The sequence below is a fragment of the Condylura cristata genome, unplaced genomic scaffold, assembly GCF_000260355.1.
Source record: "Condylura cristata isolate star-nosed mole 26May11 unplaced genomic scaffold, ConCri1.0 scaffold00026, whole genome shotgun sequence".
Lineage (NCBI taxonomy): Eukaryota > Metazoa > Chordata > Mammalia > Eulipotyphla > Talpidae > Condylura > Condylura cristata.
The window spans coordinates 7,580,701-7,597,600 of NW_004567127.1; the positions used below are offsets into that span (position 1 = coordinate 7,580,701).

The following is a 16,900-nucleotide window of genomic DNA, read 5'->3' on the forward strand; positions in this document are numbered from 1 at the left end:
ATGGAATGCAGGGAAATCCTAAGGGCCTCACCCATGGAATGCAGGGAAATCCTAAGGGCCTCACCCATGGAATGCAGGGAAAACTGTCTGCCCTTCTCGCCACTGAGTCCCTATGGGACAGACCCAAGAGAACCTGTGCAAAATAGTCTCTGCGTCTGGCCCTCTTGACGCCACTGGACCCCCACATCCTGTCTCCCTGTCCATGCCCCTTCTGAGTGCTTCTCTGTGCCCCAGGGCATGGTCAGGCAGCCCTTCTCAAGGCCCAGGGCAGGGTCAGGCAGCCACAGAGTGTGGGGCTCACGCCCCTCCTTCTCCTCCTCTTCCTACCTCTCCTTCTGCTCCCTACAGAACCATGAGTTCATAGATGAGCAGATGTTTGAGCAGAACTGCATGGAGAGCTCGATGCAGAACTACCCGTCCACCAGGAGCCCCTCCCTGTCCAGCCACACCGGCCTCACCACCACCTGCTGCTCCCGCCGCAGTAAGAAGACCACACACCTGCCCAAGTCGAGCCTGCCAGCCACCCGCCTGCGCAGCATGCAAGAGCTCAGCACGATCCACATCCAGGGCAGCGAGCAGCCCTCCCTCACGACCAGGTGGGTGGCCCCTCCCGAGAGCCCAGGCTGAAGCACCCCAGAACTCAACAGACCCGAAGTCAGGAGAGCCGCCAGCCCCCCAGCCTGCCCGCCCCTACTGGTACAGGAGTTCTGACACGCCTCTTCCCCAACCTCCTCCGACCCAGCAAGGACCCCGGGGGGGGGGGGGACGAGACGCCACTTTCTCCAGGAAGTAACTTTCATGGTGGTTCCATAAGGCTTATCCCAGACTGGTCTAGCCCAGCTTCTCTGCTTGCAGACCCCCTCCCGCTACTTCCAGTAAGTGGTAGGGAAGTTAGAGAACGCCAGGAACAGGTGAAAGCCAAGGGGAGACAGTGTATACTCGTGAACTCCATGACTTTGCCAAGGTCATGGGTAGGCAGCGCAGGAATAACGATTAGAATGGCTTGCTGCCAAGAGCAGACGGAGCCCAACCTCCTGGCGGGGCGGGGAGCTCAGGGACAGAGCTGAGAAACTGGCATCGACTCACCGGCGCTTTTTTTCATCCCAGTCGTTCCAGCCTTAATCTGAAAGCAGACGACGGACTGAGACCAAACTGCAAAACATCCCAGATCACCACAGCCATCATCAGCATCCCCACCCCCCCGGCGCTGACCCCCGAGGGGGAGAGCCGGCCGCCCCCTGCCAGCCCAGGCCCCAACACGAACATTCCTTCCATAGCCAGCAATGTTGTCAAGGTCTCCGCCTTGTAAAGCCACTGGACAGAGGGCCAGTGTGGGCAGTGGGCGTGAGGGGGCTGGCATGTTGGTGGGTGGCCACTGGGACCACTCCCGCCCCCTCCCCCACTCTCTCTGCCTGCCCCCGTCGCACCCCTGGCACTGAAACTTGTGCCTGGGAGGAAGAGGAAGCAGCAGAGGGCGCCTGAGCTTCACTGCTGCTGGCGTGGACTTGGCCCTGCGATCTGCAGCTCACTGCGCAGAGGAAGGGAGGGTGGGGGGCGGGGGACAGGAGAGGGGACAGGAGGCTACGGCCGGACAGGGCCTGGAGGGGGCCTCAGACCAAGTAAGTTGTTTCTGGACACCCCAGTGAGGAAATCCAAGACCGAGAGCAGCACAGAGGCCGACTTGTCACATGCAAAACAGCAAGAAAATATAACACTGTGTATCTAAGCACCTTTTCAAGGCTCTTAATGGATAATATTTATTCATGGGAAAAGGTGGAAAACAAAAACACCAATGGATTTTTGTGAAATGTTTTTCTCCATGGACCCGATACCTTTGAACCAAAACAACGCATTTTGTGAGGGTTTGTTTTTGTTTTTGTTTTTTTCCTTTTATAGCAAAAGCCTTTAGGCCAAGAAGTCAGCTACTGAGTTTTCGCTCCATTTCCCCAGGTGGGTGAGGTCAACTGAGCCGGGGCCCCACGGCCCAGCTGACCTCCACAAAGCTGCCAGGTGACCACACAGCGATCCTTACCCTCTTGTCTGTCCGTCCGTCTCCATCCCTGTTCCTCTGCTTCTCCCAGCTGTTTGTCTCCACGTGTCTCCACAATAGCCCCAGCGCTCCTGAGACGTGAGTAAGACCCCCCTGGCATTTACGCTCTGCGAATAAATAAAAACAGGGAGAGTTTAGGGATGAAGGCTGGTGACTTTCTAGAAAAGGGCTTCCCTTGTGGCTGGAAGCACTGATGTTTGCCGTTTCCCTTTCTGGGGAAGAAAGGGTAGGACTGGATTTGCCCCACTGGGAGCTTGGAAATGGAAACAGCCAGCCCTGCTGCCCGTGAGGAGCATGCCGGACTCAGCTGCGGTCAGCCCCTGGGGCACCCCGCTCTGTACCCTTTTCAGGACCCACCACGAGACCCATGCACAGCTCTGCAGAGGGGCCCGCAAGCAGCTCCCTGCAGAGCCGTCGCTGGCGTGGGGACCGAGCTTCTGACTTCTCGCACCTGGGGCAGCTCCCACGCAGGCTGCAGAAGGCGAAGGTGGGTGCCTCACAAAGGACCCTCTCAAGTATGACAGCACTTAGAGGCCTTGAGGTCTGCAATCTTCAGGCCTGATGTTCCTGAAGATGATGGAAATGGGGGAGAGGCCTCATCACCTCTGTACAAGTGAAGGGAATGAAAATCTTCCTGGAGACCCTGGAAGTGTTCCTATTCAAGTGGCTCGCGCCCTGGTGGGCTCAGAACAGCATTTGTGGCACCCACTTTCACTGCGCACAGGCAGGCCTCAGGGTTAGCGACAGGCCCCTCCAGCCTTCCCCACTTCCCGGCTACCCTGTGCCCGGGGCGCTGAGACACAGAGCTCCTTACCCACTGTGCAGCTAGTGATCTGCTGCTCCACTGCAGGCCCAGAATTCTTGCCCGCCGGCTAGATGAGTTTTATGAGCCAAGAACCTCAAACACCTTCAGTCAGCTTCCCATGACCGCAGTTCTGTTGACCTTGTAGAAGGGCAAGGTCAAAGGTGATGCGATGGCATCTAACCTGAAGGTGGGCAGAAGGGCAGAGGAGAGGGAATCTTCTGTGTTTATCTCCTTGTGCTTATCCGCCCTGACCACTGACTGGGTTCTCCCTCTCGGTACCCCCGCAGGGTTCCCCCAAGTGGGAATGGGGCTTTTTGGCCCTCTAAACTATGGGCAGAAAAGCTTTATAATTGCAAAGGAGATAGGTGTCCACACAACCAACCTAGACAAATCTGCACGCAAGTTCGTAAATCCATTCACACAGTGCACGCATCTCATTAGGAGACAGGACCAGAGGGACTCCATCTGGAGGGGAGGCAAAGGACGAGGAAAGAAGGTTTCTCTCACAAGGTGTGTACTGGAACCCAGGCGAGAATGTCCAAGTCATACATCACAGGATCTGAGTGGGGCAGGGAATGAGAAAAACAGGAGCAAGGCTGCATGTACGTAGCGGCCTGTGCTTCAGGACAGGCAGAGCTAGAAGCGTGGCTGATGCATGGCGGGACCTGTTTGCGGGTGCACCGAGAGCCTCTCAGCGCTTCTCACAATAATTACCGAGCACATCTTTAAAATCACGTCCCCCGCACAGACTGTGTTCTTTTGGCCCCAGTGAACTGAATGTTTCGTTTCCCTCTGCTTTCATTGCCAATCCCACACTAGCCAGTTCTTAAAAGACTAACAGATAATCCCTCCATCCCCAGTGTAGCCCTGGCCAGGATAAACTACCAGCTCATCTCTGGTCCAAAAGAGGATGTGAACCCAGGAAAGTGACTATGCCGTTTCAATTACAATGGAAGATACCAGACTACACTGCTAACAGGCGGATGTAAGTGAACAAGCAGGCCCAAGTGTGCCGGGAGACGGTTAGTCAGGTCTAACTCAGCAGTGAGTGGGAGAAGAACCAGGACATCAACGTTTCCTGGGGACAGTGGCCACCTGGTGCGACGACTGGGGTTTTCATAGTTCACGAATCACTTGAACATGATAGAAGATTCCCCAAACCACCTATTCCACTGAATCCCAGTCAGCATTTGAGAGGGTTAAAAAAAACACCCAACAACTTCACATTCAAGTGATTGAAAACTGGCAAAACACAGCGTACATGGGAACTAGACAAGATGAAAGAAAACCTAGTTCACTTTCCAGTGCAGAAAGCTGAGGCCCAGAAAAATTAAGTGACTTGTCCGAGGCCATGTAGTCATTTAAACACAGAGACACGGCTGCTAGACTGATGCTTCTCCACTGCACCCACTACCTCGGCGAGCAGTGACGCTCTGGCACCCGTCAGCGAGCGTTGTGCTATAACTAGAGGCAGAGTCTTAAGGTCAGTGCTCCTTGGACAGAGCCCTTGGCAACCACGCGATTGTGCTAAACCAAACCACACTCTGGAAACCACTACTCCCTGGCTAGAATCAGCTACAGACTCGCAATTCTGTCAAAAATAACTTAGCAAATGAAACAGTTGCGTTTTTTCAGTCAAATACTATTTTCTCTCTATAGAGAGAGGGCTAGGTCAATGTGGCATTTCAAAGCATAGCTTTTTTAGTCCTAATTCTTTATCCTCTTGATTATAACCTCTGGTGGTAGCAGGTCAAGGAACTATAATCCCTGATTCATAGAGAGGAAAAATAGGCAGGAAGAAGCCTAAGTCACATAATAAGTGAGGAGAACTATGACTGCAATCCAGAGCACTCATAGTTACATCTTGTCCTGGGGTTTTTCCTCCACATCATCACTTACATTAACACCTGGATTTCAAGGGTGGTGATTAGGGGAAGGAAGCATTTCTTTCAGAACAACCCTTGGCCAGGGCCTCCGGACACAAACTATTTTCATAACTAGTGTCAAGCTCAGGACTAACTTCATCCCTCATCCCCCTACCCACTCCCTTTCCCCCTATTTTCACAACTAGTGTCAAGCTCAGGACTACCTGCGTAGAATCCTGTTCAAAAGACAGGTGTTCCCAGCGACAGCTGAGTACATTGTCTACAGTCACAAAGGAGTCAGGTGGTAGGAAAGTGAAATCAAAGAAGACAATGTGAACGGAATGGGCAGTTAGCTGGCCCATGACTCACCATGTCCATCCACGGATATGCTAAGGACTTGATCCAGTTTTCAAAGTTGAATCCTGGGGTTCAGGGCCATGTCACTCACTCGTCAGAACAGAAGGAATGTGTACACTGAAACATTAGGTACCTAGATTTTTTTCCTTGTCTGTTTTCAAACTTTGCAGAGTTAGTGGTTGAAACTGAGCTATACCTAGATGTTGAGGTTATTAATGAATTCCAGTGGTTCAGGCACCCTTATTTCAATTACCAGGTAACTACAAGGCAGAAAGAGCCCAATGCTGTTAACCTAAGGCAATATTAGTCTCCCTTCCAAACTAGTTGGCATGGTAACCATGACAAATAGGAACCTGAAAGACTTTTGCTTTCCCTGTCTGATTTCCTTATGAAATCTCATCATTTGCAAAGCTTTAAAATGAGTAGATGAAGGGGAAATATTGTGACTTGTGACCCTTGGAGCCCAAACAGCATCACGAAGAGCATCATTAGAACTAAGAGAAAGTGGCTACAATGAAAAGAAATGGCTTTAAAGGGTTGCTTTTGAATCTTTTCTATTCAGAATGTTCTGTCTTTTCTCATCAAGTGTGGGGACAATGTTTATCTTAGCAGGTTACTTATCTACACTGGATGACGTCACTCCAACCAGTGTAGGTACTGACCCGTCTTCGGGGAGAGGGGGCTCCTTGGACCAATGGACTATTTCACAAACCCAGGAGGTGGGAGGGATGGTATATTTTTGATAATCGAGACATTCCAATGTAATGTTTTCCTTAGAGCTCACTCCCCATTAATGTTATTGTGAAATACATCAAGTGTGTTCTCTTTTCTATTTTCGTATAATAAATGGGCTTTGCTTATCAATATCACAATGGCAAAGAAGAAATACTGTACAAAACTGCAGGAAGATAAACATGTGAAAACTTTCTACGGAAAATACTTTTGAGTTTCCTGTTGTCTTCTTTTGAAACTGTAACGCCTATGTTAACACATGTATCATTTACAGTACTGAGTCATGTGCCACTGCTGTACCCGATGTATCCAATCTGGATTAAACAATGTGCCACAAACCCTAAAATGATTATGGATGTTTAATACCAACTCCTGCTCCCCCCAAAGGCTCTGCTATACCCTAGAAAACAAGGGTAATTTGAAAAAAGAAAGGTTTTCTACCTTGGTAGAGATGTCAGAAATCTCAGAATGAGCTTTAAGGTCCAGCCTAATCTTACCCCGCCCTCCCCCAAGGCCCGCAGCCCCCTTCCGCCACGGGTGCCCACTAACACGGAGAGCATGTGATTGGCACCAGCTTGGTTTTGAGGCTCAGCCCTGCACTACTGAAAACCTGCCTTTATGGATCAGAACTGGTTTTGCCAGAATACACTGAGTAGCCATACCAGCGGATCAGACTAAAAAGCAAAGGGAATTAAATGTATAAAGGCAGCAGATTTTAGGTTCTGCTACTCACTTGTATGATGCCTATCACTCACCTTTCTTGGCTTCAGTTTCCTCATCTTAAAAATGGCCAAACTGGTTACACATCTTCAACATCCTCTCTAACCTTAGTAAGTCTGATCTAGGTAGTAAAGCAAAGACACTTCACCATAATGTGTCAACAATGCAAATCCTTTACAGCTCCCCAAAACAATCATGCCTCGACCAACCAGATCCCAACTGTAGAATGGAGTGGCAAGGTAAATACATGATGCTGAAGGCCCCAGAAGTTCGCTGTAAAATTCAGTCGTGGATGCTCATATCCTTATCACCCACTAGATGTCACTACAGACTCACAGCGCAAATAATCTTCCAGCAAAGTTAACTGGAAACCAGTTTTTTCATTAAAACCACTAACATTAACTGGAACATGAATGCTTGCTCATGGAGGTACAAAACACCCTGCCAAGCCTAGAATAGTTTTGGGATGGAGTCCCCAATGACGAGAAAACCAGGAGTTAAGGGTTAAAATAACTAGTACACGATAAAATAAAAAATAACAGGACACACACACTCCACTGCACCAGAGTATTCTCAAATGAACTAAGACTTACCTTGGTCCCTTAATAGAGGACAGAGACATGCACTGAGTCTTACAATTCCAGGCAGAAGTCCTGCCTATACAGATAGCCACACGCACAAATAGCAGATTCCTTCCACAGCCCCCAGTGTAACTGCCGTCCTTTGTTGGGAAGATAAGCTGAAATTTTCCTAGAACATGCTTACGGAAATGAAACAGTCTTTCATGTGGTATGCATCTGGTCACTTCCTATTTAAAAAATAAAAATGCAAACACAAAAGATAAACCTAAAGAGAGAATCCAATTAATTTCAATACCAATAGGTAATTTCATCTCTAATTAAGATGTTGCAATAACCTAATTAAAATCCCCTGGCAATGACTAACTTTGAGCTGGGCTGTTTTGTGGGGGGGAAAGGGGCCACAGGAAAAAAAGGTAAGTTCAATTATATGGCAATGGCAGGATTTCAATGTGTAATTAGTCTACTTAATAATGGCATACTGGACCTAATTATAGATTGCTATGTGGAGTCTTTAATTCATTCTAACTTGAAGATACATACAGAATACTGACACATGAAAATAAAGCCCAGCATTGCCCAATCCAAATGAAACAGTATAGGATTGTCCTGTTTTATAGTAAATAACAACTGCTGTGGACTGTTGCTGACAACCCCAGAGAAAAATGTTTATACTGCTCAAACAAGTATGTACACAGGAAAGAGCTTTCCTTTCTACAAAGTAAATACATTATCTCCATCCGTAATAGGTTAGTTCACCACAAATCGAATTCACAGAAAGGTCTGCGAACAAAATACACGATCATAAAGACAGCCGCAGAGATAAATAAAAGAATGTCACTTCCAATTACATTCTTCAGTTATCACAATTTGTAAGTCAACTGTCTTAAATGACTGCTCCCTTTGGATCCAAGCATTAGAAATAAAAAATGGAGGAACATTCTACACAAGGTTAGGGCACACTGAGGAAAGTTTGAAAAGAGCCAAGTCCCAGCTTCCAAAAAGTACTTAGAGCTAGCTGCTCCCTTAGCCGACCCACAGAGCAGGGCAGTTAACCGGGGTCCAGAGATGGGCTTCAGGTCAATGAATCTCTTGGAATTACATACACATACGTTTATAGAATGAAAAACTTTCTGGATTAAATCAACAACTTTTATCATTAACAAAAGGATCGAAGAAGCAACTCTTCCTGAGAAACAAAAACAGATCTCCACTGATGATCCTCGGCTATGTTAATACACGGTAAAGCGTGGACAGCTTTCTCAATCACAAAAACAACATTCAGAATAATGAACAGCCATATACCAGACATTTTAGGGGTGTGGAGAGGGGAATGGGATGAAAAACGGTGGGGGGAGGGAAGTGCACTGGACTACGGTGATGGCACACGGGTGACTTCATGATGGGAAACACACAGGGATTACAATTGAAATTAAAAAAAAGGAAAAAAAAAAGGAAAAAAAAAACATAATAAAAAAAAAAAAAACATTCAGAAGATGGACGAGGCCTCCCTGGTGGCACCAGGTCAAGTCTCAGCTGTCACAGCAAGAGGACAGCGGTCAGCGTTCCAGCCATCCATGGCGGGCAGACCTCCCCGTGGCCCGCTGCTCCCCTCAGAAGTAACCCAAGGGAGCCACCTGTTCTGCTCCCTGCTGTCTCTGGTGAATCCTCTCCCATCTCCCTCCCTCCCCCCCAGCCCTCCCATCTCTGGCCTATACCCCAGTTCTGTAAATCAACCTTTTAAGAAAAAACAAAACATGAATAACCTATCACACATCTAGCTGAGCTTGTATTGTTACTGGAGGTCATGGCATCCAATCAAACATCTTCAGTAAGTCTGAGCAATATTTATTCCTTCCGGCCGAGGACTTTCTGCTCATCTATGCTACAAATTTCGACAAGAACATACCTCCATGGAAATGTAGTCCAAACCTTTTGTAAAGAACTCCACAGCATAAACTAACATTATTTTCAAATTTCAACTGTTTTTATTTAAGTAAGCAATGGCATATTAAATGTTTCTTTTTGAAATGGCTTATAAAAATGGCATCCTAAAACTTTTGAGTTCTGTCCCAAAAATTCTTTCAGGAATCTGATCCATGAAAATTCTTCGGAAAAAAGGTCTAAATCAAAACAATCTGGAAAATAGATGTCACCCAGCAGAAAGTCTCAAGAAGCTCCTCCAAAGAAAGCCACCATACATTCCTCTATGTAAGCCAAGAGGATGACTGTCCAGAGGCTTCACCAGGGGCACCTCCAGGTGGCCTGAGGTGCAGCGATCGTCACTGGTGGCCACGCATCATCTCCTGCAGGTAGACGGTGTTCATGTGATAGGCCGCCACGCAGCTGGGGTGGCGCTGGGCGTTCCAGTAGTAGGACTGCGAGGCGGCGGCGTAGTACTCCTGCCACGCCCGGTAGTACGCTCTCCAGTACTCCTCATAACCCTGGTAGGTGTCAGAGAAGCTGGCGTGCGCTTCCCGGTGGCCGTCATACCAGCGGTCTTCCTGGGAGTCCGCCTGCAGCCGACAGGAAGACCGCCTCGGCAGGCTTCTCCGGCTCTGCTTAGCTCTCTGGCTTGCCCCGTCTTTATGCCTTGCCCTTACTTGGATTTCGGATGGTTCCTGATACTCTACAAGATTAGGGGTGACATTTCCATTCAGAGGTTGTTCCAAAGTGAGATGGGCACTCACAGTAGAAGATTCAGAGTCTTTCAGCTGAGTGTCAGAAGAAACTTCCACGTATGACTTATTTCCCTTGCTCTGAGAAGAGGTCCTTGAGCTGTAAGAATCGCTGTCACTCTCAGAGTCTCCAGACTGGCTGCTACTTGCCAGTACCTGTGCTCTCTCTTCGGTAATTCTCTCTCTCACAAAACCATTTTGAGGACTGACAGTCTGGTCCCCTGGACCTGTGTAATGCCTAATGATCTCCACGGGTTTCTCCAGCCCCTCTTTAATATAGTGTTCATAATCCCCTACCAGTTCTGCAAAAGTCAAAGTGCACGGCACATGGATTTTAAAGGAAGACAGACAAGGAATTCTGGGAAGTGCCGCCGGTGTTGCTTCTTTGCCCTGCTGCTGACTGTTAGCGGTATTTTCAACAGGGGCCTGAGCAGAATTCTTTACTTGCTCTTCCGACTGTCTGGCAACACCCAGTTCCTTTACTCCTTTTTCTAAGACTCCACAATCTGAATGGCTTTTCACAGGAAGCTTCTGTTTGGTGTTATTTTTTGATTTCACTGGTACTGAAGATACAGAACTATTTCTAGGTGAAACCATGAGATTACCATGAGTTTTCTGAGTTTGAAAGGTTCTTTCTATTTTTTGAATTTGTTTTTTTAGGTGCTGGGTAGGTACGTTTGCCAGGTCACATGTACGCACAGCTGCTTGAACCTCCACATCACAGTCCAAACATTCTTCCATCAGACCAGGAGGAATGGGATCTACAGAACAAAAATTTGAAAGTATTAAAATTCTAAAACTGCCCTAGACTAGTATTTTCTGCATGATTTTATCAAGTTTTCCATGGTCAAATAAGGTTAAGAAAGAAAATAAACTAATAATGTACTAAGAGGCTTAAATATATTACTATTTTAAAAGAGCTAAGCAATCTGGCAGTATAGGAATCGGTCCCAAAATACACAAGACCCATCCCATGTACATAAGCAATACCTCCCGCCAATCTGACAGGTTCACTATAGCAATTCTTCCATCTTTTCTCTGCTCTCCCCAAACACTCCCTTATCTCACTACAGCTGACAGCAAAATAAAATATTAAAGATTTTTTGTCCACCACAAAATCTTATCAACTGAGAAATATTATAACTTCAACTCAGTACCAAATTAAGTCTGCCACCCTGTACTACAACAGGAGAAATCACTGCCTTCAGCTGTGGAAAGAAAATCTCCACAGGGAAGAACAGCTAGATGACTGTACAAAGATCTATGTACCTATGGCACTTACAAAGTTTTTAAAAATGTGCTGGCTCTGGTTCTCTGAATTTCCTATTCCATCCAAACATGACAGTTTGCTTCCACATAAATAATCACATCTTCCCAAAGTATGGTCAATTTTCATCTCAGACAGATAAAATATAGAAAGCACTGCTCTACAGAAGTCTTGCCTATCTTACATTGCCATTGGTGCTCCCTGTCTGCTTAAACCCTCAGATCTGGATTCTTCAGCTAAGGCACTTTAATTCTCTGCTGAACAGATGCTTTCAATAAAACTGACTCCTACTACGGTGATCTCCCTTGGTTGCTCAGCCCTACCAGGAAACTCATCTAACAGCATGAATATCATTTTCTCAAGATTTAGGATCTGTTAACATTACATAAAAATCCAAATATGTCATTTCCCAGTATCCAAAAGCAAATTTTATTTTGATTACAAGACACTGTTATGAGTCCTTCCAGAAGTCTTAACCCTTTTCCAACCTTCAATTTGTTTTTTTTCCCCACATTTAGCATCTGACAAATCACCTACAGACTTTTATACATAAAGAACTGACACAAGAACTTAAATAGCCATCTACTCTAAAAACAAATACGTTGTAAAGCAGGACATAAGCTTAAAGCAGTTAAAGAACCCTAGTAAGATCATAAAATTAGTTACCATAAGGCAGAACTATTCAAACCCATAGGACCCCAGATCTAGACTTAGTTTTGTGAAAATCACTTAAGGGGTTAAATACAAACTGATGAAACAATCACTGCCTTACTCCAATTACTGCAAATAACCCATATTCCAGAAGGTCAAATATATTCCATATAAGTTAACATATCCACACATACTATATACTCACTAACATAAATACATTAGCATTAGCATACAAAGCTATCAATAAACCATATTTCCACACACATGGGTATTTTAGGAAATTTTGTTTGCAAGAGATCATTAATAGTTTCAAACAAGCATTGTTAAATCGGCATTTTCAAAAAAAGAGCTTAATAACTTAACAGCTTAATAAAAACACTTCCATTGCTTCGCCATGATGACAAATGATAGCATGAATTTCCTTCACAGCAATGTAAGAAATAAAATAGCCACCCTCATATAAAAAGAATAAAATCAATTGCAAGGACACAACCTAAGAAAACGGAGCTTACACAATGATATTTTTTCTTTTTTCACATGCCAGTAGTAGAGTTTGCAATCCACTCCCTACTCCTTGTTAGCGCCAAGACCTCAGGCACATTACTTCTCTATGCCTCGATGTCATCCTCTATAAAAAGTAGCTAATACAGCACATAGGTCATACAATTGAGAATTATATCAGTTAACATAAAGAAAGGACAATACCCAACAAATGTAACTCTGTACGCTGTTATTTTTATTAGACTTACTATTACTTTGACAGCAAAAGGAAGTGTAAGAAATATACCTGGCAAAGGAAGAAGGTTGATATTACATTTCTGGGCAATTTTCATCATCATATTTTCTTCCTCTCCCCTGCAACAGTAGGTCACTGTCAGTCCCAAAGTCCCTAAAGCACAAAGGGAATGTAATAAATCATTTTCACACAGCTGATACACCAAATTCACTTGTCACATTACAGACTCCTCCCCATGGAAAAAAAAAACCCAATTTTTTCATCTTTTACCAAAACGGCCAGCTCTGCCAATCCGATGCATGTATGTCTCCCAATCCACTGGCACATCCAGATTTACAACCAGGTTCACTTTCTCAGCATCAATCCCACGGGAAGTCTTAGAGAAGAGAATAAGTGTTTGCACTGACTGTAGCATGACTACAAATGCACACTGTAATATTCCTAGGTTCAAGAGCTAAATTAAGACTAGGAGGCTACTTAGGAGCAAAAGAAAAGGATGTTGACTTTTGCTAACTAATTGTAAGAATAAAGATGAAATACAAACCACATTTTTAAGAAAGCACATTCCTCAGCACTGGACTCAACTTTGGGGATACTTGTTATATCCACCCCCAGGAAATATACATGAAATCTGTATGTCTGATAATAGAACATATATGTCAAGATGGATTAGTCACCAAACTGAAAAGGAAATTTACCAAATCTGTGGAAATGAGGACTCTGCAATGAAACTGCTTCAGTTTAGCCATAGCATCAAGACGCTGATTCTGATTCATATTGCCTAAAAAGAGAGAAAGGTCATGTAAAAGCAACAAGGGTTAAAACACAGCACTATAAAGCTATCTGCAGCCATCGCAGCACCAGTTCCATCCCCGGCCAGGGTGCTGACCCACAGGGCGCAGCAGACCTCTCCTGGCCCACCTGCTGCTCCCTTCAGCAGTGGATTTCAGTAGATCTGCCTGTTCTGCTCCCCCATTCTGCTCCCCAGAGGTGCAGGGGGGTGAGAGGATCCACCAGAGTGGAACTAGAGTATAGGCCAGAGGTACAGAGCTGTGAGAAGCCTCACGAGAGACAGAGTGGGGAGCAGAACAGGCCGACTGACGAAGTACACTGCTGAAGGGCGCAGCAGGCAGGTCAGGAGAGGTCTGCCCGCCATATGGGTCAGCTCCGGGGCAGGGATCGAGCTCACACTGAAAGCAGCTACGGCGAGCTTGCAGTGCTGCACTCTAACTCACTGTGCCACCAGGAAGGGCCCTAAATAAAAAAGAAAAAAGTACCTGAAATACACTCAGCAGGAAAGCCTTTAGAAGCAAGGATATCAGCCAAGTGTTGTGCTCTATGAAAAATAACATAGAAGATTTTAACGTTTGCAAATATTATTCACACAGACCTTTTAACTCACAGATTCCCCCATGACCTCTTAAGGTACTTACCTGCTATGCAAATTAGAAAAGACTAAAGCTTGGTTAAATGGAATTCTGCTGAACAGTTCCTGTAAATGCTGAGTCTTTTCCTCAAAAATTTTATGGGCCAAAGGATATGAATTGACAACTTTGTAATACTGCTTTAAACCTACAAAAAAGAGTCTTTCATTAAAACCTATTTGCCAAGCCTAGTAACAAGCATGAAAACAATAACCAACAAGAAAAAGGAAAGTTCCAGAACATGACAAGCCAGTTATGTGAAATATCCACTATCTACACACACCTAGGAGACTTGGGTCACTGGAATTCAGTCTTACAAATGTGGGCTCTCTCATATACTTTGTCAAAGCATTAGCCAAATATTCAGGGTAAGTAGCTGACACTGCCAACATCTGTTTACTGGCAGGCAAGGAAGAATAAATCCAACTGAAAAACAGAAGAAAAACACATCATGGAAACTATTCGGACAGTCATCACCACCTGGAAAAGTTAAAGATAGGTATTTTGGGGTACCATTTTAATAGTCAAGTTAGTTACTTCTCTTACTTTATTTGTTCCTGGAAGCTGCCTTCTTCTAAGAGCTTATCTGCTTCATCAAGAATAAAGAGACGTACACTGCCTGGATTCAAGTAGTCAAGTTCTATCAGCTGTTTAATTCTACCTAAATTTCAGAAACAAAATTGAAATATTCATGAAACACCAAGTATGTGTGAACCGCAGTCAATGTCTTTTTTTACCCACAGGCTGTACTGCTGAAATGTCTGACCTGGCCCTTATCAGACATTTCATTCATTTACACATTAAACTACAAATTAAAACAAAAAGTTCTGACCTTCCCTGAATCCCTTATTTTCCCCTGAGGATGTCTCTCCAGTAAGTACGGAAAGTGAACACTATTCACTGCAAAAGACTCAAACATTAAAACTCTGAAAGCTAGATCTGATTCACGGCTAACAGGTTAACAGAGAAGCAAACAACAGCCCCACGCCATTGCTTAGAAGGGCTTCCTAAAAACGGTTTCATTCCTCCTCTTCTCAGAATCCTGTTCTGAGAAGTATGTTCATACTTGTTCATGAAGATTCTTAGGGATAAAAAATTCATAAATTCCTTTCCTAATTCCAGTCATATGTCTGTATCTCACTGGTCCGTAATTAATACTCAAAATAATGAACATAGCTGATTCCCACAGACTTACTGCTACTTTAAAAATCCAGTTCCTGTGCCCTCTCTGGTGGTGCAACGGGTTAAAGCACAGCACTAAGAAGCTAAAGCCACTTTAGCATGAGTTCAATTCCCACCCCAGAAGTGACCACATGGCGCGGCAGACCTCTCCTGACCGCCCTCTGTTCCCCTCAGCAGTGTACTAAGTCAGTGGGCCTGTTCTACTCCCCACTCTCTCTCTGGTGAATCCTCTCACCACCCCTGCACCGCTGGCCTGTAGCCCAGCTCTGTATGCATAAATAAATAAATTGTTAAAAAATAAAATCCAGTTCCTTAAAAACCCCAGTTATGAATGAGCAATGACATCTTACCAGGAGATCCAACAGCAATATGACACTTTTTAAGTCTGGCTTTGTCTTGTGATAATGGAGTCCCCCCAATAAAGACATGGCACTCTAAGCCTTCCATTTTGATTCCAATACTTGTGATAACAGAGTGTATCTGTACAGCAATTTCTCTTGTTGGAGCCAAGATCAAAATCTAAAACAGTAAGTAAAATCTATACCGTTAATGGACTAAAAACATTATACAATGAAGCACTTTCCAAATATGAGATGAATTTTTGACATGCAAACTTCCATTCATCCATGTATTCATTCCACAAAGATTAAAGAACCTATGATGTGCTAAGCAACATACAAGTTGCTGGAAGTCAAGCCTTAACAGCACATAATAAGTAAAAGAAAAAAATCTTTGTATTCTCAAATAATGACGAAATTGCCATACGTGGAAACTTACTCTATTTACAATGAGGCAATAATAGAAAGTCCCAAGTCTCTAACACTAATAACATCTCCATGGTCACCATCCACAAGACCACCAACCGCTCAACCGTTTCTTTACTTGCATAGTTGTCATGTGACTTCACGCAATCACTTATCAAACATCTATCTCTGAGCTGCTACAGGTATTTTACCTGACCTGCAGTCAGAGTCACACACCATACTCGCCTCTTGGGTGCTCTTAAAATGAAGCTCACCTGAGTACTTAAGTTTTCAAGAATAAGAGTGTCCAAAGCAATGGTAGCGAAGACACAGGTTTTCCCAGTTCCAGATTTAGCTTGAACAATTAAATCTGGCGAGGAAAAAAAAAAAAGATCAGCCGCCAGCCATGAAGCCAACGTTCACCTTGCACACACAGACCGTGCAATCAGAGGGTGCCTCGGCACCTGACTACCAATCCTCAAACACGTCTCGCCCCGAACCTCTTACTGCTCATCTTCTCAAACTTAGGGCCAGGTTTCAGAACTGGGAAGGGCCTGGACAATTTTAAACTCCATAGCGCGCCTTTGCTGTACCCAGGAAGGCACCGAGGCTCGAAAGCGAGCAGCGCCCGCCCCAGGCGGAGCCTGGCCCCCGCGGCCCCTACCCCCGGCCCCCCGGCCTCACCGAGCCCGCAGCGCCCCAGAGGGATGGCCTTGAGCTGCACCGGCGAGGGTCGCTCGAAGCCGGACGCCCGCAGCCCCTCCAGCACCGGCCGCGACAGCAGCAGCGACTCGAAGTCCGCCGGCTCCGCCAGCAGCACGTCCCCGGTGCGAGTCCGCGGGCCGCCGATGTCGTGAGCCGTCCTCAGGCTCCGCGCCAGTCCGGGGGTCGGCTCCGGACCCGAGGCGGCTTCGGCCCCACGCTCCGCGGGCAACACCGTCTCCGCGGTCGCGGAGGCCGCCGAGGCTTCAAACGCCGCCGCCATGGTAGCCGCGCCGCCAAGTCTCGCGGGATTTGAGCACAGGAGGGGCGCCTGAGGGCGAGAGGGAGAAAAACTTTATTGGCAGTCTCCTCCGCGGACACTGACACCACGACGGGAGGGGAGGGGAGAA

The 16,900-nt window shown here is 45.9% G+C and overlaps 2 protein-coding genes across 4 annotated transcripts in view; one reads left to right on the top strand and one right to left on the bottom strand.

Annotated features, from left to right (window-relative positions):
- The window catches only part of KCND3 (potassium channel, voltage gated Shal related subfamily D, member 3), a 201,720-nt gene extending 200,158 nt beyond the window's left edge, over positions 1 to 1,562 (top strand). For all 3 annotated transcript variants that reach the window (XM_004689649.2, XM_004689650.2, XM_012730119.1), the window contains 2 exons: positions 349 to 596; positions 1,108 to 1,562. In XM_004689649.2, coding sequence (XP_004689706.1) covers positions 349 to 596; positions 1,108 to 1,309 — 450 coding nt within the window. In that variant the 3' untranslated portion in view covers positions 1,310 to 1,562. The remainder of the gene's footprint in view (positions 1 to 348; positions 597 to 1,107) is intronic.
- A 7,366-nt stretch (positions 1,563 to 8,928) lies between these two features.
- Positions 8,929 to 16,870, bottom strand: DDX20 (DEAD (Asp-Glu-Ala-Asp) box polypeptide 20). Its single transcript, XM_004689651.2, has 11 exons — positions 16,473 to 16,870; positions 16,064 to 16,158; positions 15,396 to 15,564; positions 14,410 to 14,524; positions 14,147 to 14,289; positions 13,873 to 14,011; positions 13,717 to 13,775; positions 13,138 to 13,220; positions 12,710 to 12,815; positions 12,491 to 12,592; positions 8,929 to 10,546 (listed from the first exon to the last, which is right to left on the bottom strand). Exons 1-11 carry the CDS (start codon positions 16,771 to 16,773, stop codon positions 9,390 to 9,392), a joined length of 2,469 nt encoding a protein of 822 aa, XP_004689708.1. The 5' UTR covers positions 16,774 to 16,870; the 3' UTR covers positions 8,929 to 9,389.
- Positions 16,871 to 16,900: the final 30 nt, after the last annotated feature.